Source organism: Megalops cyprinoides, chromosome 6 (assembly GCF_013368585.1).
Source record: "Megalops cyprinoides isolate fMegCyp1 chromosome 6, fMegCyp1.pri, whole genome shotgun sequence".
NCBI lineage: Eukaryota > Metazoa > Chordata > Actinopteri > Elopiformes > Megalopidae > Megalops > Megalops cyprinoides.
The window spans coordinates 27,587,143-27,612,623 of record NC_050588.1 but is presented as its reverse complement, the minus strand read 5'-3'; the positions used below and the strand labels follow the sequence as shown (position 1 = coordinate 27,612,623).

Sequence of the window (25,481 nt, the reverse complement as noted above, 5' to 3'; positions counted from 1 at the left end):
ATAAACTGAGGGGAGCTGTTTGAGCTGTGGTTTTATCAAGCTACACTGAAATTAAAGCTGAATTTTTAACAGGCACAAAACCTCTGCTTTATAATAATTTTCATCATCATTTAGGTGTAAACAATCCTGGCATGCTAGGCTCTCATACCACCTCTCTTGCAGTTATTTAAATAGATTAAAGAAATCAAATTAATCTCGGTTCCCTAGTAGGAGTTCCATCACATGGATATAAGTTGAGGGAAATTAACTAACTAGTTAACATCTCAAAAGAGTTGAGATGCTGGAACATGATAGGTAACAAAAATGTAATGTCAGCCGACATATTCATGGCTGTAATAATGAAATGACATAGGCTTTTGCTAAAGTAGTTGTCATAGCCTGCAATACACTTACTAAACCAGGTACAGGTAAGAACATGGGGACATGGGGCATAAGACGAGTACAATTTCTCAGTTCCCGAAGCATACATTCAGTTACACTCTTTCAGCGTGGCAAATAATGAAAGGAATAAATAAAAACCATGTTATATGCTTGAAGTGAAATAAATGGTGCTGAGTTTTGGGTCTGTGCAGGAGCGAGAGAGGAGTGATTCTGAATCTGTGTGATGTGTGGGAGCTGTGGCTGTTTGCTGACAGCCCTCCACCCCCGGGTTTTCACAGAGAATGACACTGTCCGTGTTTCTTAAGGAAGATTGATGGCAGTGCGTGTCCGCTCCCAGTCATTGCTGGTGTTCAGATTGAATTATGCCATTACAGATTTTCTCCCTCTGGCTCTCCATGCAAAGATAAGGAGGCATTGCAAGATCAATATTATATTTGGAGAATAATTTTACTTTTCTTTTAGCATGAAAAAGAATACCAGGCAACCAGTAAGTGCATTGTTTAAAGATTTGTTTAAAGGTCAAAATCCTTTGTGGAATAATAATAGTAATGATAAAAAAAAAACATTGAACATATTCTGATTTGCATATAAAAAGGCTGCTGCACAAATATTAATACAATCTAATTGTTTATAGAACAAACAGAGCAGGACAAAAAAGAGACAAAATAACCACAGCAGCAATGACAGTGGAAAAAGTTCTTTCTCTCTATGTGTGTTTTTTTTTTTCAATTCAAAGTGGCAAAATGATATTTAGAAGTTAATATATTCTGTAACTTACTTCAATTATGGAGTGTCCTTGCAGAGGCTAATTATGCTTTATTGCGAAAATGCCAGCTTCCACGTGACAGGGTGCATTTCGTGAGAATGAGCCACCATGTTAGGGGACTGCTGTGTTCTGGTATACGGGTATAAATGTCATGAACAGTTATCTGCCTCTGCTTACTGTCAGCACTTCAGGACCATGGACAGCAACAAGCAATCAGCAGGTCATTACACACTCAAAAATGTTGTGAAATGTACAAATGGCCTCTTTAAAATATAAAATGAATGAAATCATGATTTGAAACAATGTCACTAGTGTCCATATTTGTTGTATGATAGTTATGAGATTAGCAGTAGTGTAAGCAGCATCATAAGTAGCAGTAGTAGCAGCAGCATGGTAGTTGTAGCAGGATTGTTTTTAGGCCAGTAATTATCTCATGTGCATTTGTTTTCTTACTGAGGCATGAAAACCAAATCAACTGTGTTTTTACTGTCTTTATGATATGTTGGATTATTAAGGTCTTAAGGTGTCGAAATCTGTTACTGCAAATGAAGTGAAAAATATCACACCTTTGCTTCGAGTTTATGAGTCACGTAATGATGAAGAAGCAGCTGAGGTGTGCTTAAAATCACACACTTGAGTCAAAAGGGAAGTCACAAGTTTGGAAAGAATGTCAGTTTTCACTGGCAGATGATCAAATGAACCATGACATCACTACAGCTTCAAAGGCCTTCAAAAACACTGTTCACAGTGATTGCTATTTTCTCTCTAATTAGCAAGACAGTAGCAAGACATTTAGTTGGTTTGTTTATCAGTGAGACATGTGTTTTACTTAAGGTGTTGACTCACTCTGTAGAGCTTGGGAAATGAGTGCCTTACCCTGTATTAGGACTTGTTTCAGGCAGGTTTCCCATAGTGTCATTGCTTTGTAAAGCAGCTAAATCTCTCCACTGGGAGCCATTTTGGCTCAATGTATTGGGAACAATGCATTGCAGATAAATTGACTGAATGATCTCCAGTCTATAATAAAAGTTAATTTAGTCCCACGTAGATGAGAGTCGATCAGCAGTCAGCCACTGCTTTCAAGTCTTAAATACACTACAGGATGTAGTTTAATGGGAGATTTAAATAGGCCTTCAAGCTGTATAGAAGGCATTCCTCTTTTTTCTACACTTCCAACCTGTATTAGAAACTCTGGGCAGCACTGTGGAGGAAAGCCAAATCCAGCTGGAGCATTGCTTCGACCTTGACACACCACATTTTATCACGGCCTATTTGAATATCTATCTCTGCTGGAGAAGTCTTGCAGGTAAATTCAGAGTATGAAAGAACATTTTGTTTTAACTGTGCCTAGTTGTTAAAGAGCAGGCAGCCTCTTAGTCAGAGACAGCGCCCAGGCTTGATGGATCAGCATGTGTCTCATCATTTTTCATTACTAACAAGCCAGTGATGTCATTGAAGGTGACTGCAGAATTAAGATGGCTGAAGTGCCACAGAAAATCATTAAAAAACTATCAGAAGGTTCCTTTCCCTCTCCGTGATAAAAGGGAACAATCTAGGTCAAGTGCAATGTCAGGGACTTTTAAATATAGAAATAAAAAGATTGGCTTGAGATTGGCATACTCATGCACAGAGAGAGATGAAGAAATATATTTTATAAAACCATTTTGTGGTGAAATTAACTAAGATAAAATGAGTCTTTCTTTTTATATTTCTTATAATGTTTGTATCATTATATGATTTTATATTCCAGAAAAGAAATATTACAAATAGAATGGGATTTGGTGTTTTGTAATCTGTGATGCAAATAAAAATAGATTTGTAGTAACTTTACCTTGCTAGAGTGTACCCTTAATGGAGTGTATTATTAATTCATTCATTTCATCCAACAACATAATATTCACTTTAAGGTTTATTCCTGATTCCTGAAATGGGATTTTATTAGTGTGATACTTGTTGTCTGACTGTATTGTCCAAAGCAACCTGATACAGAGACTTATGAGAATTGCTCTGGGTGGCGGGAGAATATTCTAGAAGTAGCAATGGTTCTTCCTTTTAGATTAATTTAGGGAAACTGTAGTTATGACTTTTTAACACTGGAATCCATTCAAACTGACTTGCAAACACTTGGAATCACATTTTCTTTTGTAGTATATTGCTTATTACATTTGCATAATGTTACATAATGTTCAATATTATCATCTGTCATCCCAAATAGGGCTGTGTTTTTTCTGTGTTGGCAAAAGTGAAATGAATTAATTTTGTCTCAGCATGAAAGAAAAAGAAAATCCTGGGGCTTGTGTAACACAGTGCAAGCCCTGAGGCGACTGTTGTAGAAAATGTACACCTTGCCAAAGCTTGTCGCAGCATGCAACAGGATCGATGGGGGCACTTGTTGCATTGCTTAATCTGAATCATCTGGTTTATGCTCTCCAACGTTTCAATTTATCCTGAAAATCAGCTCTTTCTAATGATGTACTGTCATGAAAGGGAATAGAGGACAATTACAGTCAGTGTAAGGAATGTGTATGGTATGCTGGGGGGGGTTGACCCTTTCCACCCACAGTAAGAAGGATGCATGGAGTCAGTACATAAGAGATATGTGTGCACCCGTGTGACTGTGTGACACAGCCTGTATACCCTCTGTTTCCACAGCGTGCGGGACTGCTTCAGCTGGGGTGGAGGATGAGGGCGAGTCCGAGGCTGGCTGGATCGAGGGAGCTGCCATTTTGCTTTCTGTGGTCTGTGTTGTACTTGTCACTGCCTTTAATGACTGGAGCAAAGAGAAGCAGTTCAGGGGTTTACAAAGCCGCATTGAGCAGGAGCAGAAATTCCAAGTCGTCCGCGGTGGCCAGGTCATACAGCTTCCTGTAGCGGACATTGTGGTCGGTGACATTGCACAAGTCAAATACGGTAGGTTCATTTTTTTCCCTTCAGAATTCCATATCTCTCTCAATAGCTGACTGGCTTATTTCTGAAATCAGGTTTTAAATCCTATGTTAAATCTCAGGGTAATTTTCTTTACCTTGGACTCCAAGTGAGAACACCCCTATGAAAATGTCCTAATTTCTCAGTTTTGAAGGGGCAAAGATTTATCTGGAGACAGTGCTCACTGCAGGCACTGAATTTGTACTAGAACATCTCCTTAATGCAGAAGCTAGTGTCCCAACTGCCTGGGGGGGTACACATTCCCACCCCTGCCACCATTACCAGGAAAAACTGGAGCATTCTGCAGTAGATGCCGCCTCTCACAGTCCCTGAGGGCCAGAGAAGTACTAGGGCAGCATGTCTGGACAGGTTCAGGTTTATCTCAGGTGAACCAAGTGAACAAACATCTTGCTTTCAATACAGTGGATGATGACAGATGCAAGCCTGCGTCCTGATGCAAACGATCACAGAAAACTCACGGTAGCAGCATGCATTAAATGAGGGCCAGCTAGATGGCTTACGAGTCCATTAAAAGACACCTGAAGCGAGGCATTCAATTAAATCTACAATTGAAAGATGAGCAGATAACAAAGCATGTGTGATTGACTAACACATTGGGTGTTATATTACTTCACTCCGCATACAGTTTCATTTTTTCTGTGGTCTGTTCAGCATTTCTGCCCATAATTTAAGCAGCGCTGTAATTTTGATCTTTTTTCTTATTTTTTTTTTAAGGTGACCTACTTCCAGCTGATGGGGTCTTGATACAAGGGAACGATCTGAAGATTGATGAAAGTTCCTTAACTGGGGAATCAGACCATGTACGCAAAGCAGCAGACAAAGACCCCATGCTTCTCTCCGGTCAGTGTAGATTTCAGTGTTCATCAACTGGTGGCACATATTAGCAGGGTGACCTTATTTTTCTTCCAGGCGAGTTGAACAGTAAATAGCAGTAGAGCGTACCACGGTACTAAGGTTCCTATTTGTTGTGTAGTTTTATCAAATTGACAATTCAAAGACATTGATGAATTAGTCAGGCCTCACCCCTATTTTCTGTGAACTACGCAGCCGCCTTGTGTACCGAATCAATTATTCAGCTCACAACAGCCTGACATTTTCTAAATGGAAGAAAAGGGATCTTAATTATAATTTGAATTTCAATGAAGAGAAGAAACACATAAAATTGATGTGTGGTTATGATTTTTTTCTATAATGGCTTCTTTCGAGGTCAGTCTCCAGTTTCAGCAAGTCTTGAGAAAGATAGATACTGTAGTTACGTAATTTTGACAGTACTATTTGTGCAAAATACTCTTCCTGGAAATGTGAGATTATGCTTTTTTTCTCCTCTGTTGTTTGAGTTTGCTTTCATTAATAGTTTGCTCTATTTAACATGTTCAGCCGGATACTGTAATGTGTTTGACTGACAGCTGAACATCATTTAAGGCTACAATTCTAGGCTTTCTGGGATTGTATAGGGAAAGTGGGACGTGCAACAGCTAAGAAAACAAAGCCTGTGTATGTGTTTCATTAAATTTCAGGCAAACATATACTCAGTCCTGTATGTCTTTGTTATAGGAGCCCAGTTGATATAAATGTATATTTTTTCATTAAAAACCCTGACATGTTAACAACCAGAAAATGCTTCTGGTTCTGCTACTATTAGGATCCCAGACGTATTGTTGCTGCTTGATTACTGTGTTTAACCACTGAATTATCTGAATGGAAGGAGAATAAAACCAATATCTGAAAAATCGTAGTGTTCTAAATCAATGCATATGCAGTCTGACCTTTTGCATCACCGGAATAAAATATTTGTTGCTATTATCATTTATGACTTATTTTAATAATTGCATTTAGTAAAGTGGACAGCAGACCACCAAGGGCCTCCAGTTAATTTACTCAAGCATGATGTGCAAGCAAATGGTAGGCCAAATCTTCCATTTATAGAAATAACTGATGCTGAATTTATTATTCAGTAACTTGAAACAGTAGAGAAATGATGGTTAATTCATTTAAAAATAAAGTTTTTATTCTTTCTAATCAATTTTTGTAAATTAGAGCAAAACACATTTCATAAAGCCATGGCTAATTAATCGATGTTCTTAATTTTATTGCTTGACCAAGGCAGTACATTTAGACCTATTTGCAGTGAGTCTTCATTAACACCAGGATAAAAACATTATTTTTGGGAACAAAAATCAAATTAATAAAGATTCACATCTTGAGTTAAGGGAGTCTCTGTAAGATTGCATTTGTAATGTTGAACTTAGGGAGTATAAAAAACAAGTGTATACTATAAAGGACTCCATACCTGACAGACATAAAATTTACTTTACTATATAGTTTGACCAGGGCTTTTGTTTGCCAGTGTAACATTAGTACTTGTAAAATGTATGATTCAGGAAAGAGGTAAATGGAGGATAAAAATGCAGCTAACCATACAAGATCTGAGTTTTTCGTTTGGTGTCCCTCTCTGGTTCTCTCACCACTAACCTGATATGACCACCCCATATCTTAGGTACTCACGTGATGGAAGGCTCTGGACGAATGTTGGTCACTGCAGTAGGAGTCAACTCTCAGACTGGGATCATCTTCACACTGCTGGGTGCTGGTGGAGAGGAGGAGGAGAAGAAGGAGAAGAAAGGTATGTCTGTCAGTGGCTGGTCTGGGCAAATCCCCAATTTTCTATCCAGCTGCAGCAGAGAGATGTGAATCACTCGTGGTGGATCCTCACTCCACCTGCTGTTTCAGTAGCAGTAAAGAAGCTTTAAGTACACACTGTTGAGTTTAGTGTATATAGATCAGCACAGGAATACCATAGATCCTTCCTTTATGCAATATAATGTATATGTGGATTGCATAATGCATAAAATTTCAGGTGAACATGAACAACAACAAACATTTCCTTTTAGGTGTTCAACTAGGAAACAGATGTGTAAACTGTTGTGGGTTCGTATGACATTTGAAGCACTGACATTTATGAGGAGGGTTGATGATATGAAACTTGTTGATATGATATGAAACTGTCTTTAATGATCAAGTGTCATTAGGAGGGTGCATTACATGCATTTAGTATGCATATTGATTGTAGAAATGTACTCACTGTTTTTTGAGAATATATGAGTGGTCAAAGCTGTGGTATAGATTCCAAATGAGTTGTAGAATTTTTATTTTGAGTCATGTGTGATTGTCATTAATCTAAAGAATACATGTAGATACCCTGAGGTAAAGGTGAAATCCTGTTAGTAATGAAGCACCTGTATGTATATTTGAAGCACCTATATATAAATGATAATTCCCCCAAGATCTTTACAGGAGGTATGGTAGCACTAAGAGAAATAGCTGCATTGTGGATATAACTGTAACTCACCAGTACAAACTTCAGTTGCCACTGAACATCTGTGTCAAGAAGTTACTGGTGTGATGGTATGCTCTTTGTCATTTTTTACAACTTTACAGCTGTTTTTACCAAAGCTCCTAGGAGCAACATCCTTGAAACAGTATACAGCTCTGTAATAATAATATTACAGGCACATACATTAGGCCAGCAGTGTATTCTCAGCTAGTGTGTAGCTACACCTGCTTATTGTCTTATTATTCTGAAAATCACCATGCAGGTGAGGCAGTGGAGGATGGCCAACAGCCAACAGGTAGAGTATGATCCTGTGTCACCTGACCTCACTGTACCCCAGGAGTGTCTATCAGCACAGTCACAGTTCAATCCCCCTCCCCCCCCCCTCGCCCAATTACCCAACTAAACCCTCTCTGTAATTCCAGCCTTCCCCCCATCCCTGATCCAGCTTCAGTCACGGCGATTCTTCACTTAAAAAGAGGAGATTTTCTGTCATGTCTTTTTAAGTATGGGGAAAAATGCATCTCATCCATGTTCCTGCATAGGCTTAGCTGATTGTTGGGTTGACCAAATCCTGTTGTCAGATCCTTAAAGATCAAATCAGTGCTCCTTGCACTAAAGCCAATTTTCTGTGCCAAATTTTGTTTTGACTTTGTGATTTTTATGATTACATAGAATGTGCCATTATGATTATGCACCAGGCTGTACACATTAGTAATTTAGTGTTTGTCTTTTACTGTGGTATTAATGTTCTGTTCGAGACTTTCCTGCCTGTGAAGTGGCAGGTCATCCTTACTGCAATACAGGACTTATACCGAGAACGGTGAAAGTTAGGTGTTAGTGTATGTGATCTGGGTTGAAGTCTGCCATTTTGAATCAAGCAGTGGTGGTGGCTTCACTATGTAGGCGATTGGCATTATAAACGTTGTGAGCATGGTGTGATCTGTCCGATTGCAAAAGATGAGCAAGATGAGTTATTTATTCAGCAATAGCAAATGTTTTGATAGAAGTCAAATCCTGACATGGTTCAGAGCTATATGCAAAGTAACATAATCACATATAATAATATCAGTAATTTCAGTAAGAATCCTATCAATTTTTCCTGACAATTTTGTACCACTGCTACAAATGGTGAAAGCTGTCATACATATTGTAAAATATGTTTTTAATCTCTTCCACCTTGTTTGTCATCTTCCTCGTAGCACAATATATGACATGTATCCAGAGAAATAGGTCCACGGATAATTATTATTCTTATTGTTGTCCTGTGGGTTTCAGGTTTAGTATAGGGGAAGCTGGTCAATCCTCGCTTCTTGTGCCATTGATCATTGCGTACTGTTTAATTTTTTCTTTCTCCATATTATGTGTAACCTGTTTTATGTTGCATTGTGAATGTTATGCCTGTTAATAGCATTCTTCTCCCAGTCATTTCATTTGAAATTAGTGTATACAACAATACTAATCATGGTAATGAGGCTCTTGATTTTCTTAACCATGCTATTTTTGTTCACTATTTGTTGTCCTTTTTATCCATTATTACTTGCTAGACTGCTCCCATCCCTCCTCCCACCCCATCTCAACTATAGCTACCGATGGTGCTGCAGGCGCAAATGCCCCTGGTAATGCCAGCCTAGTCAATGGTACGTTGAGAAGACCTCCCTTGTCCTTACCTAAAGGGTTTCTTCCTCTCCAGCTGTCTTGATTTTCCTTCTTTGCTGACTGTACACTCCTCTGAATGCATGTCACCTATAGTTGTGAAACAGTCCTTTATTTTTCCTCCCTTTTCTCCCCTTTTTTTCCATGATGCGTATGAATAACCTACCAGGAATGCCACAATAAGTAAAACTTTTTTTAAAAACGTTGAATGGATCCACTCCGTATCTTAGTAACAGGAACAAAGATGTCCAAACACATTTGTTTGGGATTGGACAGGCAAGGGGGTGGTTGACGGTATTCCACAGATCACATAAGCACATGACTGTGTTTCGTGACTGAGATCTAAAGAAGATGTGAGTCTGTTGTGCACTGTTCCTTCTAAGAATAGAATCTTAAAATTGCTCCCAGGATACTTTTCTATTTTCTGACCTTTTCACCTTATCAGTATTTTCCCTGAATAGGGTACTTTTCACTTCCCACTGTCTTTTAGAGCTTGAAGCATTTGATACATTGTAGTGCTTGGAATATATTTAAAGGGTCTCTACAGACTTCAAAACTACAGTGGTGCAAGGAGGTACATGTAGCCATATAATAAATATATTAAGTGTCTACTAAGTATCAGTATTATTTTTCCAAGATGGGCTTTGTGGATTGTGAGGTCAAAGGTCAAATTATAACACAAGCTAGATTCTCACTTACACTAATGTTTGGAATCAAAGGATCCTTCTCCTTCCAATGCTTTAACACACTTAGCGTAAATGTATACCAAATATTGTGGCAATTCCTTCAGCATGCTTACTTTCTTAACCAGTTAGATTATTTTAGTAGCATGTTGGCATACTGTGTTTTCTACTTTTCATGCAAACTTGTTTACATTTATGCTGTAATGTGTCTGCCTTTTGTTTTGCCTCAGTATATTATAACTGAGTTAGCAAAGGTTGTGGAACACAACCAATATCAAATTTACCGAAATGTTGTACAAATGCAAATGATCGTGACTGCATAACTAAGGCTACAATTTTAGCATACTGTAGGTATTTAAATAAATGACCCACACAAAATAAGGGAATCAATAAATTACAAAAGGTACAAACATTGTACAAATGTTATGCCATTAGTACAGACATTTTTTACTTGACTCCTCATGGTGTCAGTTCTACAATGAACAAGACATTGTTTTAATGCAAAATTGTGTTTATTTACAATTATAACTTTCCACTGAACATGTTGTTCAGTAAGTCTGTCAGTCTGCCGGTGGACTGTGCATAGGTCCTGTTTCTAAAAATGAATGGAGAGAAAATGAAGGAAACAAAAATTAATGAAAGACTCTGTCTTTTGCCAGTGTATTGTCTTGGGAATAACTATGACACATTTAGTGATGCAGGATGAAAATGTATGGCTCAATTAAACCAGTCACAGAGGTTTTGATTTCATTTCTGCATATACTGTATGATGGACTAACCTAGCAAAACAGCTGTTGCCTAACTTATCAGATGCCGAGGTTGTCTAAGCGAAGTGATTTCATGATATTTGTCACAGCTTGCTTTTAGCCTATCTATAACAATATGACATGCTGTAAAAAAAGGCACAAATCCCAAACTGTCATGAAAGGTTCCTTGTGGGTGTGTAACTCACACTAAATTAAACATATGGCTCCTTAAGGCAGAAACTACAAAAAAACATATTTGCTGACATATCAGATGTGAGCCCATATGATGCAACAATACCCTGGTGCAATGCTCGGAGAAGGATGGTCAATGACTGCTTCCTTGATTGCTTGTTAGAATATTATGCTTGTATTTTTGCTTGTACTTATTTACTTCAATTTGCTTTACAAAAATGGTGATTCTGCCATATTAAAATTATGCATGGGATCATCATAAATGCATATATCCAAATAATTATTAGCAAGATCAGCAATAATGGATTAAAATATGAATGTACAGTAAATTACAATATACATGAACAGTATCACATCTGAAATATGCTGGTGCCCACTACTTTTATACAACACATTGAGTATATGCATAAAAAGGTATTGTGAAGTTAAACCTGAAGATATTTAATATCCTACTGTTTAGCTATATTATTGCATGTCAATTGTCGCATAACAGGGCATTCCCAACATTACTACGATATTACCATTAAAATCGGGCCTCTGGTTGGTAGAATGTATTGTCCAATGAGTGAACAACTGATTATCTGAAGCATCTAAATATAATACATATGATACTCATAGAAGACTTTATATATGACTGCTCAGTTTAAGTAATGCTATATGAAAACAATACTAAATTCAGTAAACAATAGTCATATTGCTGTGCATTCTCAAGATATATCATGGAAATGGTGTAAATGTTATGATGGAGCACTTGTGGCTCTTGAACAGGAAATTCTTACTTTAACCTCCTTTCACTGTAAGGTTATTAGCTGGCCATTTCTACGGGTGTTGTGTCGTGTTTAGCATGTCATTTCCTCATTTTTGCTGGACGGATGACGAAGTTCAGCACTGGTGCCATCATGTCAGTCTCCCTTCCATCTGCGTAAGACAGGGGGATATATTGGTTTAAGTCACACATTACTATGTGGGCAGCAAGTAACAGTTTAGATAATTAGTGACGGGAGGTTTTTATGCATATACCCAACTGAGCCTAAATGTACCCTTTGCAGGCATAAATAGAATTTTTTTTTATTTTTTTTTATTTTTATGCTCAGTATATACACATCAAACTTCACGTTATTGCTAAATGAAACAGATTCATTATTGACCAGTGACTTCAAAAGTACTAGTCATTTGCCATGGTAATACTGTGTACTGCTGTAGACCTATAATACCTTTTCTGTAAACATTTTTACTGCGCAGATGTTACCGTTGTAAACATTTTTACAAGGTAGACTATTCTATAACTATCTTACCCACTGATTTTGTTTTGCAAAGAGAAAAAATGCATGATCTGAAAATAAACTAGAATATATCACTAATAAAGACCAAATGTAGTCAAAATCAAGTGAATTAAAACATGCTGGTGTGGAATTACACTCAACCACAAACTTTACCACTTAAAGCTCCATAGAACCTTTTTGACTGAAGTCCCACCCACCAAAGATATGTGCATGTGATAGGACGGTGCCTTCGTCATACCCTAAGCACTTCCAAATAACGAGTTTAACAATGAGGAAATTGGTACCAGCAAAGAGAAACGCAAAACTTTTCATTTTCAAACAGCCATAAATATGTATGTGCACACCGGTGCAGAAAGCAACTGTATGAGCAACACAAAATTAATGTAAAGCCTTACTATTGTAATTCTTATGCAGAAGGTTTTTCACATTCTGTTCACACCAGTGTCTTGAATAAATCAGTGTGCATATCTGGCTAAACTATCAAGCCTATGTAAGTACATTTCAAGGAATTTTGAGGAAAGATTGAATGCTACAGTTTCACTTTCTACATTATGGTACTTCTAACAGGTGCTATACCCCTGTTGTATGGTTTAAGAAAATGTTATAGACTAGCTTGCTAAAAGAAGGTTAGGGTTAATGTTAACCAGCAAATGGAATACTCTGGTGAGCTAACAAGTCTCAGTACCTGAAATGAAATTAGATTGACACACTGAATTAGCCAGCCTAAGCTTCTAATCAGCTGTGGATGCCACATAGGTATGAATTCCTGTATATGGTTTTTCTTCACAATGATATTTTTATTTCACTTATCCCAAAATGACAACAATGACCAATCCCACTGAGAAATACCAGAAAAATGCACAATATGTTGTTAGGCAGAGTATTTTAAATTCTGTTTGCTTACAACTTTTTAAAATGATATATCTTATGTAACCAAAAGATTACATTGCAGTTATGCAATTCCATTGCCAAGATGGCATACACTGAATGTAACTATGATGCTACTGAGCTAACAGGAGACATCATTTCCTGAGTTTCACACTTCGGGTGTGAAACATTAAGTGGTGTAGAGCCTTATCAGGGATCACTAACCAGAACTTACTACTTAGGGAACACCCCCTCCATTTAAGATCCCTGCTTGTGTTATCAGCTAGCTGCCTGAGCTAAATGAGAAAACAGACATACCAAGACTAAACAGTGGAAAGTGGAAACAGTGGACTGATTGAAAATGATAATTGCATTACTGTTTTTTCATAACAATCGACTGATCTTGATAGTAAGTGAGTCAGCTGGCTGCCCAACACATTAGCTAGCTTGTCCATACTCATTTTACTTGGGTGCCAGCTAATGTGCTAACTGTGTGTTACCCACATATAGCACAGTGCATAGTTTTTCTAGGTATACAAATGATCTCGATCTCTTCTGTTCTTGTTGGGTGGTGTGCAGCTGTCCATGGTTCATTTACTATCTGGGGCAGTTGTACCAGCATTAGTCATTGTACAAAGCCTTTCAGTGCTCCAGCAGCCAGCATCTAATAACATACATATCATCACCTGTCCCCCTTGTTGCATCTCTCTATACTGCAATATCTGAGCTGTAAAGGAACATGTACAACCACCCAGAAATGTTACAAATACACAACAGCAAATACACACTCCACTCTGACTGCTGAGGTTATTTCTGGTTTGTGATGTAGGCTTAAGCCTAACAGAGGTAGCCTTCCTTTAATGTTTGTTATACAACACTGTTGAAATTGTATGTAGCAAATGTTGTTTGAGGTGTTTGTGCCTATGGTAGCTAGATAGTCAAGAATTAACTACCATCTAACTGGGTGTAGTTTTTTATATTTGTCATTTTTAATAATTTAATCATTGATATATCTGACCAGCTAAATGCTTCAATATACAGTATTCCTCTTGTGTTGTACTTTCCTTTTATGGTTACTATCATATATATTCCCAAATGCTTAACAGGAGTTTTGCAGCAAACTTAGGTAGTGTACACTTGTTTGTACACTTGAAAGCAGTTCAGTATTGTCGCTATCTTATATACACTGATGATCTGGGATACCCTTAAAAATGTCAGCACTTATTTGGCTACATAATTAAAGTGCAGTTTTCTTGTTTGGGACACAGTACATGGATGCATGCCTTTAGCCAGTTAGCCAGATCGATAGCCTTAGTACAGGCATGCCATGATCTACAATACACAAAGCCAGCTCATAAACATAACAGCCAACATGCATCTCAGAGAGTCATGTTCTCACTTCCTGACTGTCTATCCAGACAAATGTAACTTAATTTGTTGAATGTCACATAAAGTCATGTTTTTCTTTAAATACTACAAGTAGCTACCTAGGCTTCATGGTTATTATGTGAATCATGAGCTAGCTAACAAGCTAATTAATTGGGAACTTCAGAAGCTCTGCTTCAGGTTGTATAGTGCTATTATATTTTGATAGTTCCCTTTATAGGAATAGTGAATCGATCCTTGAAAAACAATTACTTTATTTCCATATTTTATTCTTAAGGATACTGGTAACTGCTTTCTTTCTGAGCAAATTATTTACAGTATTTCAGTTCGTCTTGAAATAATCGTATGGACAGGGGAGGGGTCACTAGTGGTCAAAAAGGTAGTTTTAGTGAGAATTTTGCAGGCACCCCTCATTTTTACGTTATGGGTATCTTTTAGGCATTTATATTAATTGTCATGTATGTATTGCATTTGTTGTGATCCAATATTGAACATCCTTCAAAAGCAAGATCCAAGTTTATATATGCTTACAAACTGCTAGCTAGGTAGTCACTTGCCTCTCTGCTAACAATTGTCACAATATTCCTCTTAATACTTATAGCATGTCTGATCTATCAGCTGTGGCCATACCTTACATATGCCATGTACAAATTTCTATCCATATTCAACTATCCTGCTTTTCTTTACCATTCAATACATACTCCTAGTCAGTAGTAATATTTACTACAACCTTTCTATGTACCTCATCGTACAGTACCATGTCTAACAAAACCCTGTTGAAATATTTTAATGTTGTAGGTATATGAAGAGTACTTCTAGGAGAACGTTCTCATGAAATGTTGCTATTGGAGTTTTCACAACCACATTGTCACCAAGGAATTATTAGCTTTTATTATTTATGTCTATGAACTGAATAACATCCGGAGAGATATTTACCAATAGAAATTACATTTGCAAGGTACTTGCAAGGATTTGCAAACTTAAGCACAGGCTGACAATAGGCAAAAACACATATGGACAACTCTTCAGTTTTGTCACTTTAATAAATTAAACCTTAGGACAGATGAGAAACTACTAGGCCTTTGTTCCATTTCTTAAAGTGAATGGATTGTTTACATGCAGACTGAGTTCTCCTTTAAAGCCAACAGAAAAATATGTGTTACTGCACCGGACATACGCACGCAGCCATGTGCATAGATCACACAAAATCCATCTTCCATTATCTCACAATGGCTCTTCAATACAGTCTGGGGGAACTGTACTGTACTGTAATTCAGTGGTATCATATATTTTAACTTTGTCCTGTATTATGTTCCCTGTCTCAAACATTTTCAGAAGGGTATAGTGTAGTGACTTGTGCATATGATCTGAAAGTGTGTGGGTTCCTTGGTTGGCTGATTAGTCATAGTTATGTATAATGAACAGCCAAGGGCTACGTATCAGCTATCTATCAACATATGCTGTTTGCTCCCAAAAGTATTATATTTGTGGTTCTCTGTAAAACTAAACTGTAAAATAATTTCAAGATCAATCCAAACTGTGTTTGCACAATACAACCTAGGTAGCTTTACATACCGTTGCCAGGTAAAATTTTCTAAATATTATTCTTTGTTACAGTTGATGGAAGGAAGGGAATATTATTTCAGTGAGGCATTTCTTGGATGGGCTTGTTTTTTAGATCATTGCTGTGCTGCAAGTGTCTTCATAAAATTTGGATCAGATGATATAAGATGATGCGCTCAGTTAATAGGATGAGTGACCCAAATGATATATAGATCAATGAATCTGCCCAAAATAGATTCAGCATTGATGTGAAAATAACAAACCTTATATTTTATTTTGGCAAAGTAGTTTGTTAACTGGCTGGCTAGCTGGCAAATCATAATGTAACAGTACAACCCTTTATCGCATAGGCAAAATTTCCCATTTGAAGAGAGTAATATTATTTATCAGTTTATTTCCTGAAAAAAAAATCTTCTCACTTGTTTTGTTTCACTGAACCATATTAATCACCAGGAGAATATTGGAACCTATTTCCTTGTTGCTGTACCCGTAAACAGGAAGTGTGTGCAACTGTGACATCACACTTTCCAATAGTATTCCAGAGCACTATTAGCAGTTCCTTTCAATGACGGCAGTAGTTGGCAGTTTTATCCACCATGACCCATATCAAGAACTGATGAGAACGGAAATCTCGCTGTACATTTCAAAGCCAATATGAGCCATTTGTGAAGCTTCTGTAGACTTTCCTTCCAGGGCTCTTGAACGAAAAAACCTGACGTTTTAAGAGCAGTTCTGAATTTTTTACCCTGTTTAATTTTTTTTTCTGGTAGCTCAGCATGCGCATCCTGGTCTGAGTGTTGTTGTGCATGCTTTGTGTCGTTCTGTGCCTGTGTTGCTCTCTTCCTCATTGTTTGTGTTTAATGTGTGACTCCTTTGTCTTGATATCCTGTGAAGTATCTGAATGGCTTTTCTTGTGTAATTGATTAATGGAGTTCCTTCTAGTCATTAACGTGAGTATGCCACTTAAACTGATTTTCATCCCAACTGGGCATCTAAAAAAATAACTACATGAATAAATAGGAATAATAAAACAATACCACAGACATTGTTTGCCCTTTCACAACAGTATGATATTCAAATTTATCAGGGCCACCATAATAGGTTTACAGTCATCAAATGAAATTCAGTTTCACGTTATTGAATCAAATTTGGTCATGAACTAGCCGCCATTACAATTAATGGCCTGGCTGCTGTGTGCTTTGTAGAAATTATCTGCCAATTCTTTCTCCTCCCCCAGCATATTATGGCTTTAAACTGTGTTGCTATTGATGCAGTTTGGGCTTGTTGGTGTATTGACCCAAGTCCAAGAAATGGCATGCTGCTTTATTTTGGATGCCATCCACTAATGATTGTCAATTGTGGTCAAAAAATTTGAATTTTTGATATTGTGTCCCATTGCACTTATTACAGTTATTATGCTATTTATAACCCTGCATGTTCTAATTTGCTTAAAAATATTGGTCAACAAGCACAACACATTCACTTTGTATTAATTCCTAAAGCTTTCTGGTCTACACACTCCTCTAAAGAACATTTGTGGTCTACACACCCTTCTAAGGAACATGTGGACACATATAGGTATTTGTGTTTGTGTTGTGTATCATGAAAATTGTTGAATGTGGTGTGGTTAGTTGCCTTACACTTTAGAAAAAAACGTTTCCCCAAGGATAACTCCATATGCAACATGGAATAACATTTTGCCAGTTAAATGTACTAGTGATTTAGATATTTACAAATCATTTTATCCAGGGACTTTACGTCATGTAATTTAAGTAATTAAATAGAGGTTCTCCATATAAAACCAATGTTTTATCTAATTTGACACAGCATAATCTGCAGTCACACCATCCACACTTGTCATGTGACCTCACTATGGATATGCATTAGTCGTGATTTGTTTGCCCCTGGGCATGCATCATACATGTAGGGCAGTGTAAGAACATGCCTCAATATCATGAACCACTTCACACAAACCACTGCAGCCATGAACCTCGCCAGAGGAGGAAGCTCATATAAACCTCATTTATGATGCAGCATTTGTTTTATGTATGTTACTGTCATGGAGATGTAAAATAAATATTCATTTTTCTGTCTTCCTTTTTATTTGATTTCACTGTAATGTCTTTGTGATGAATGTTTTATCGTCTGCTTTTGTTATTTTTGGTTTTGTGTCTCGTATGTCTTAATCATAGGTAAAATGCAGGATGGAAATATGGAGAACAACCAGACCAAAGGTAACCTCCTTTCACTTATCCTGGTTTGTGCTTCCTCTGGTTTCCTCTGCAGATCAGTTCTGAATCCCTCCGTTAGACATAATGTCCTCGTTTTACAGTGTTGTCACTTTATTTTCCAACTGTCTCTTGCTCCTTGTGAGAGCGTCTAGGTCTCTTGGTTATTTATCTGTCTGATGTTGTTGCTCCTATACTCATTGAACGATGCAAACAGCAAATAACATTTTTCCTTGATGTCCATCAGGTACCTTAGTCTGAAGTGATGCATCATATATCAATTTTTAGTTTCAATTGCATAAAGGTATTTTGTTATTGGTAGTTAATGAGTAGCAAAGATGTCTGGTAAGTGAAGGTGGAAATCTGAAAACAGTTTTGTGGTTGTGTCTGTTAAATAATGATGTTCAATAAATCTCAAGTCTGGAACTTCTTAAAAATGTACATTTTATACAAATATAACAACTATTCATTACTATGTATAAGCTGGTTGCTAGTATTGTTTTTCTTTTATAGCTCAGCTGCAGTATGTGACTGCATTTACATTTCTGTTTCTCCTTGTGTGTATATTCACGAAACATATATTATGTTTTGTGGTCTCCGAGTGAGGAACAACTAGGAAGACAAGCTGGAGGAACTGTGACATCGTATTTGTAAGGGTGTGTAGCCATCAGGGCAGTGGTCAGCAGCAAAGGCAATAATTACAGGCCTGTGAAAAAAGGAAATATGCCCCCTTTCTATTCATCTCTATTCATCTGGTTGAAGCTGATGACTAATAATTAGGAAGGTCATGGTTTTGAAACACAGGTGTCACACTGGTGCTATAGACTTGGTTGTGTCAATATGCTCTGCAGCCTATGAGTAAGGTCCTACAGTATAATGTCGCTGATACTTTGGATGAAAAAAAAGTCCCCTACACAAATGTGTTTTAATGAAATGCTTTAGGAATATTCAGTAGAAACATTCCATTTCAAAATCTGTACGCTCTGATCTTTTCAGTGAAGAAACAAGATGGGGCAGCAGCAATGGAAATGCAGCCTTTGAAGAGTGCGGAGGGAGGGGACATGGATGAAAAGGAGAAGAAAAAAGCGAATGTTTCCAAGAAGGAGAAATCTGTTCTTCAAGGCAAACTGACCAAGCTTGCTGTCCAGATCGGCAAAGCAGGTAACTACTTACCACAAGCTAAGTAGATTTCATCACTATTTCGGATACATTTATAACAAAGCTTCAAATCGTCATAGCATCTATCTAGTTGCATTGTGCAGTATTACTGTGTTGATCAGTAGTTTGATTGGTTTATATTCAACTTCACACACTGAATTTTAATCAATTTTTCTGGCTTGGGTTGGCCTTCTACATTAAAATACAGTGAAAAACAGTGATGAAAACTTCAAATTTTTAAAGATTATTCCAAATAGAGAAGATTATTCCAAACACTTATTTCAAATGTATATGTTCACAGCACTGCTGTGTTTTAAACCAAAATCAATATTGTGAAGCTCAGTATGTCAGACCAGGAGTTCCTAGAGGCATTTGTTTCATGCTTCATCTACAGATTTATTACTTTTATGACCTGCCAGGTACAATTTGTATGCCAGATGTGGTATTAATATCCTGTTGGTTAGTAAGACAGGTGCCAACAGTACTGAAGTATGCCAGAATAATGTGGTTAGACAAATAATTTCTCTTGAAAGGTGAGTAAATCCTGAGTGATTTACGGTATATAGATTGCTATTTTGTGCATATGCACAGTTTACTAATTCTTATGTTCTTTATTAATTCATTCTGTGACCCTCAAGTAGGTCCTAACCTGTGTTTTGTGAGCCACTGGGTTCTGCTGTATAGAAAGGCTACATCACAGATGAATTGACTTACCCTTGCTGCATTGTAGGTTTGGTGATGTCAGCCATCACGGTCATTATCCTGGTGCTGTACTTCGCCATCGATAACTTCGTGCTGCAGAAGAGGCAGTGGCTGCCTGAGTGCACGCCAGTCTACATCCAGTATTTTGTTAAATTCTTCATCATTGGTGTTACTGTCCTGGTGGTGGCAGTTCCTGAGGGTCTCCCATTGGCTGTCACCATCTCCCTGGCCTATTCTGTGAAGGTACTACAACTGCACACTTTGCCATTTAACGCATAGTCCGTGTGAAGTGTATCCCTTAATAAATGGATCCCATCCTCCATTATCACCAGAGATTTTTTTGAGTATTGAATGAAAATGGCTAAATGATTGTTTTCTAAAAACAGAAAATGATGAAGGACAACAACCTGGTGCGCCATCTGGATGCCTGTGAAACTATGGGTAATGCCACCGCTATCTGCTCCGATAAGACTGGCACACTGACGACCAACAGGATGACCGTGGTGCAGGCCTACATAGGAGATGTCCACTATAAAGAGATCCCAGACCCCAGCTCCCTACCTCCCAAAACACTGGATATCCTGATCAACGCTATATCTATCAACAGCGCCTATACCACCAAGATACTGGTAAGAATCATAAGATAATATGTGAAAATATCATTTTAATATTTCAACCTAAAATGTTGTGTATAGGAATACCATTCTGCTTGGGGAACACACCATAAAGAATGAGTGCTTTAATCAATTTAGTTCTGAAAGGGGTTATTTTAATATGTGCTGTATATATGGAGATGCATCGCTTACATCTTACTTTATTACCTTTGAGTTAGATATTAGGACTGTTTTGATTGATGATAAAAAAGTGTAATGATAAACATACAGTGTTACAGTATGCTTTTTTGAAGAACGTTACAACATGCACAACGTTAGTTCAACTTGCAGTGGGAGCTGGAGTGAGTGAAAGCAGCAGTGGGAGAGGGAGTTGAAGTGGGAAAGTCAACAGCTTGGGCTGTGCTGACGGACCAGACAGGATTCATTAGCCTGCTAAGAGCATGGGCAAGTTCGGGAATCTTTCTTTTTTGAAAAAGGAGTCCAGCGCTAGCTGTCCTGCTTGCATTTTCTGGCACAGAGCCTCACTATTAGGAACTGTGGTCAGGAAAATTCCTTTCACTGCAGAACTGTGCTTCCAGTATGGGTCATTGTTAGAAAGAAACCATTACTCATTGATTTTTGTGATGCCTTCTGCAACAATTGTATAGTATAGCACACCTGCACAGTACAGTGGTAGGACAGCACCTTTTAAACTCCTGACTTAGTAAGAGAGTAACAGCCAGTCAGTTTCTATGGAGCAGTGCTACATCAAATATTAGGCTACTGCATTGCAATATAGAATGATTTTCTTCTTATTTTGCTGTTGTGGTAGTGGGGGCATATGTGAAGAGAATTTCCTTGTTGCTGGAATTATCTTGTTTTGTTTGGTTAGCAAGATGCAAGCTCAGATCCTGAAAGTGGTCACAGCTGGGCCACTGGGATTTTAATACTCTCTCAGTAAAGAATCCTCCTCGTTCAAACGCCTGAGGGTGTGAGCATGGGTACAAAAATGAAGCAGCTAATTTGAACCACTGTCCCTTGATATATTGTAAATTAAGTTGCACATTAATTAAACAGTCCCCTTTCAGAATCACATTATAAAATCAATATGTATGTATTCTAAATTAGAAAAGGCCCTGAAGCATAGGGGTTTAAAATAGAGACAACCAAAGGTCCTAGAAGTTACTCAAAATGCACTTAAAGCTTCTGTAACATGGGAGGTGTCCTACATACCAGACTGCTCTGATGAACTGGTGGTAATTGGTATTATCTATTTTTGCCATCTGCTTCAACAATTTACACATTTGGAAGCCATAAAGTCATTAAAAACAGATCATCTAATACAGTTCAATGGATTTGCCTGGGTGATGCTAAGATGCAATTTCCAAGAGCATTCATGTGTGTTATAGCACATTCTGGTAAGAGTTTGTCTTAAATGGCATGAGTGTTATTAATGGTATTACACATGAACTGGTAGATTTGGAGGTAGCTGGTTAAAGAATGTTCATCCAAACATTGAGGATTTTAAGGTTTTTGCTGTAATGTTCATTAATAATGTTGATAACTGTAGGAGCACTGTACCTGAATCAAACAAGCAAGGAAGGGCCATATTCTAACTGGAGGGAATGGCAAACTAGCTACAAAAGTCTTGCACAGTATTCCCTCCGGCTGACAGTTCGGCTGTTTGAGCATACAATGCACTGCATATCCAGCAATCAGGCCCAGCATGAGCTGGTTCTGCTCTGATCTGCTGGCGCTGCATCTCCAACTGGTTCCAGACAGGTTGTCTGGAATGGTCGTGTGCCACCTGTGTCATAACCAGGATGTACAGTGCCCCATGTCAGAGTAATCCACTCCCCGACGTCTCTAGAAATGCACACCATCTGCCTGGCAGACTCCGCCCGATTCTCTTACACACTGAGGAGATAATCACAGGCTTGGTGTCTTATCAGCGCTGGGTTCTGTGAGCTCGCTTTCCAAGTATCCCCTCATTGCTCATACGTTACTTTGTTGTTGTTTTGTACTATGGTTTATTGTTGTCTTGCCTATTGCGCTCAGGCTGATTCCCTGGGAATATGTACAGTGTTACGGAACTTCAGGATTACTTAATTTTATCCAATACTAGAATGAGCTGATGTGACGTCTTTTTCATACATGTCATGCCATATCATGACTGCATCTGTAGCAGAGAGAAGTCATGGGGGATTACTTGATCAGACTCCCTCTGTGATGACATAGAAAAACAGATCAGATTATTATATTTTGTCAACAGACCGCAATTATATCATAAAAGCCATTGAGAGAAAATTTAAAATCACACAGAACAATCCTTTCTGGTTCATTTTTTGTACAGTAAAGCACTTGCGATATGTACAATGTTATATGTGTTCTTTGTTTGCTTGCCATTGCCTTTGACCTTTGATGCATTGTAAAGGTCAACACAATATATCTAGTGGGTGCATGATGTTTAATGCATTACAGTAAGATACGTTCAAGATGTGTTTCATTTTATTGTGCTGTCAATGAGAAAATTATCATCAAACACACACACAGACATATATAAACACACATTTTTACATTCGTGTACACTGTACTTAATGATAACTTATTACATATACATACATACATACATACATACAACGTACATATCTGTGGCTTTGTAGTTTTTATATGCAACATTTAACATGTACATTTAATGCTGTTATGTGATCCTATTGAATATGTTATAAATGCCATAATATTTGTAAAGCATTATATGCTGCTGAAGCCTAAGACATGTACAAGAATATAAATTCTGTTTTCTTAAAAATTGTTAATTTTTTAATTTATAGAATATCATGATATATCAATACACATTTTGTTGAAAATTTTGTTTTGTGCATCAGCATTTCTTTTAGACTGTTGTTAGGAAAAATTTGCTTCATTGTTCAATGGACAGAAAATGCACTCCCTAATAGTGGTTAGCAGCTCATTGTCCAGATATAACTTTTGATATAAACTTCTGATGTATTCACAGCCCATTACCAGTGGCTTGCTCTTCTGTTTCTTTCAGCACTGATGGTCGATTTTCAATTATGTCATGATTGTAAGTCTGTTGAAATAGAAATGTAAGTGCATTTTGATTCACCTGTCCCAGTGGGACATTCAAGGGAGGGGAAATTGTTAAAATGTGAATCAGCAAGATCTACTCTGAAGCAGAGTTTTAGGGAAAGTTTAGAGCTCTAGCCACTGAAGCAGAGGGAAAGATTGGTTGTAAAATAATATCCTTAGATCATGGGGGTGGGATGTATGTGTGTGTGTGTGTGTGTGTGTGTGTGTGTGCGTGCGCGTGTGTGTAGTGGGGGGGGGGTATGGAAAATGAAAAAGGGTTTAATGAAAGGATTTGTAATTTTAATCTCCTTATTTAGAAAAGATGTTGCATCATACAGCAAATCAGCCCCACAAATCCCAGTTTAGAGTCTCAGTTCCCCTCATGATGACTGGAGCAGAAAATAGATCCCCCTTACAATGAAGACACCCACACATTTTCAGACAAAGGTAGATGTGGCTGAACCAAAGTCTGAAAATTAGTAGACATGTCTTAATTTGGTGGTAGCTTATAGTTTTTCCTGTACTAGGATGCCCCAGTAATTATGTGTTCATTAATCACAGGAGTCGTCACGAATTAACAATGAGGTAACATGTAAGATCTCCCAGGTTTCCATCAGGGAATCTATCAAATGCGTCTCCAACACATGTGTCCGCTAATCCAGGAAGGTAAAAGAGCTTGAAGGCAGCCCTTCTCCCAGCTGGTTCCCTGTGCTTATGCACAGGGGTCTCCAGAGACTGCCAAAGAAGGCTTTGATATCCATATAAAGAAGGCTTTGATATCCATATCATTTTAGCTTTCTCCTTTATAATGTGGACTGAAGTCAGTAGGAGTCCCTGTTCACCCATGCACATCATCCTTGCTGAGTCTCCCGATAAAGAGGGCCACGCTTTCCCTTTACATAATTACAGTGTGGCTTGCTCTTCAGCCACCACTCACTGCTCCTTCACAAACTGGAAAAAAGAGGAAAAAATGATGATTCAGAATTTTGGGGGAAATAAAATGAACTGAAGGTAAACACTTCTTTTGTCCTTTAGGAAATTTTATATTACTTCTTCAGGTCCGTCTGTCAATTAAACTGGATTTTGTTCAGTGCCCTTAAGAAGGGCATTGCCTCTAAGCACTTCACAGAGTGCATCATTGGAAAATAATTGCAAAATGACAACAAAGTCAAAACAAAATGAAAATGTAATTACACTGTGGCGTTGAATCAGTGGATTCAGATAGCCCAAATAGGATTAATTAGTGTAATTTGATCCAGTTTGGGGTAGTACTGTAGAATGTAGGTAAATTCAGATTGTTCAAACGGGATTAATTAACTCAGATCCGCTTGAGAGCAGTGGAGTGCATATAGGTGAGGGCTCCAGAGGGATGAGTCCTGAGATATCCCCTATGAGTAGGCCCTGAGCAAGTGACAGCAGTGAGGACAGTATCTCTCCAGAGAAGAGGAGAGTCTTTTAGAAGGGGAAGTGCCTCGGGAAGAGTGAGACTCAGAGGAGACAGCCATCTCCCCTGAGTGCCCTGGGTTCAGATCCTCCACAACCCCATCTTGACTGGTCAAGGTCGTTGTGAGCGCAAGGAGCTCCCTCCTGTGTCTCCTTAGACAGAAAGTTCTGGCTGTGCTATGGCTGATCTGCAGCAGAAGTTCCGTCCTGTGAATGCTCTTGCAAGGGCTGTAAAGAGGAAAAAACATGATAGAATTAGAAAAGAGGAGCTGAGCTAATAATCTATGTGTAGTAACTGGTAAATTCCATATCAGTTCAGTCAGTTGCCTCAGTCGCATGTAGGCTATGACAACACATAATGTTTGTTGGCTCAGACCGACCACAGCCAATCAACCTTTTACCTTGTTGGTGATGTTATTTTGTAGTACTTACTCACTACTTACTGTCCATCTGCCATGGTGTAAAGA

The 25,481-nt window shown here is 38.0% G+C and overlaps 1 protein-coding gene across 10 annotated transcripts in view; it reads left to right on the top strand.

Annotated features, from left to right (window-relative positions):
• atp2b2 (ATPase plasma membrane Ca2+ transporting 2) overlaps positions 1-25,481 on the top strand; it is a 139,256-nt gene that overhangs the window by 93,870 nt on the left and 19,905 nt on the right. For 4 of the 10 annotated variants that reach the window (XM_036531096.1, XM_036531097.1, XM_036531098.1 and 1 more), the window contains 9 exons: positions 3,800-4,057; positions 4,808-4,933; positions 6,591-6,716; positions 7,690-7,722; positions 8,972-9,064; positions 17,993-18,034; positions 19,025-19,189; positions 19,917-20,131; positions 20,275-20,517. In XM_036531096.1, the coding sequence (XP_036386989.1) occupies positions 3,800-4,057; positions 4,808-4,933; positions 6,591-6,716; positions 7,690-7,722; positions 8,972-9,064; positions 17,993-18,034; positions 19,025-19,189; positions 19,917-20,131; positions 20,275-20,517 (1,301 nt within the window). The remainder of the gene's footprint in view (positions 1-3,799; positions 4,058-4,807; positions 4,934-6,590; positions 6,717-7,689; positions 7,723-8,971; positions 9,065-17,992; positions 18,035-19,024; positions 19,190-19,916; positions 20,132-20,274; positions 20,518-25,481) is intronic. The other 6 variants (XM_036531101.1, XM_036531104.1, XM_036531103.1 and 3 more) reach the window with 4 other exon arrangements.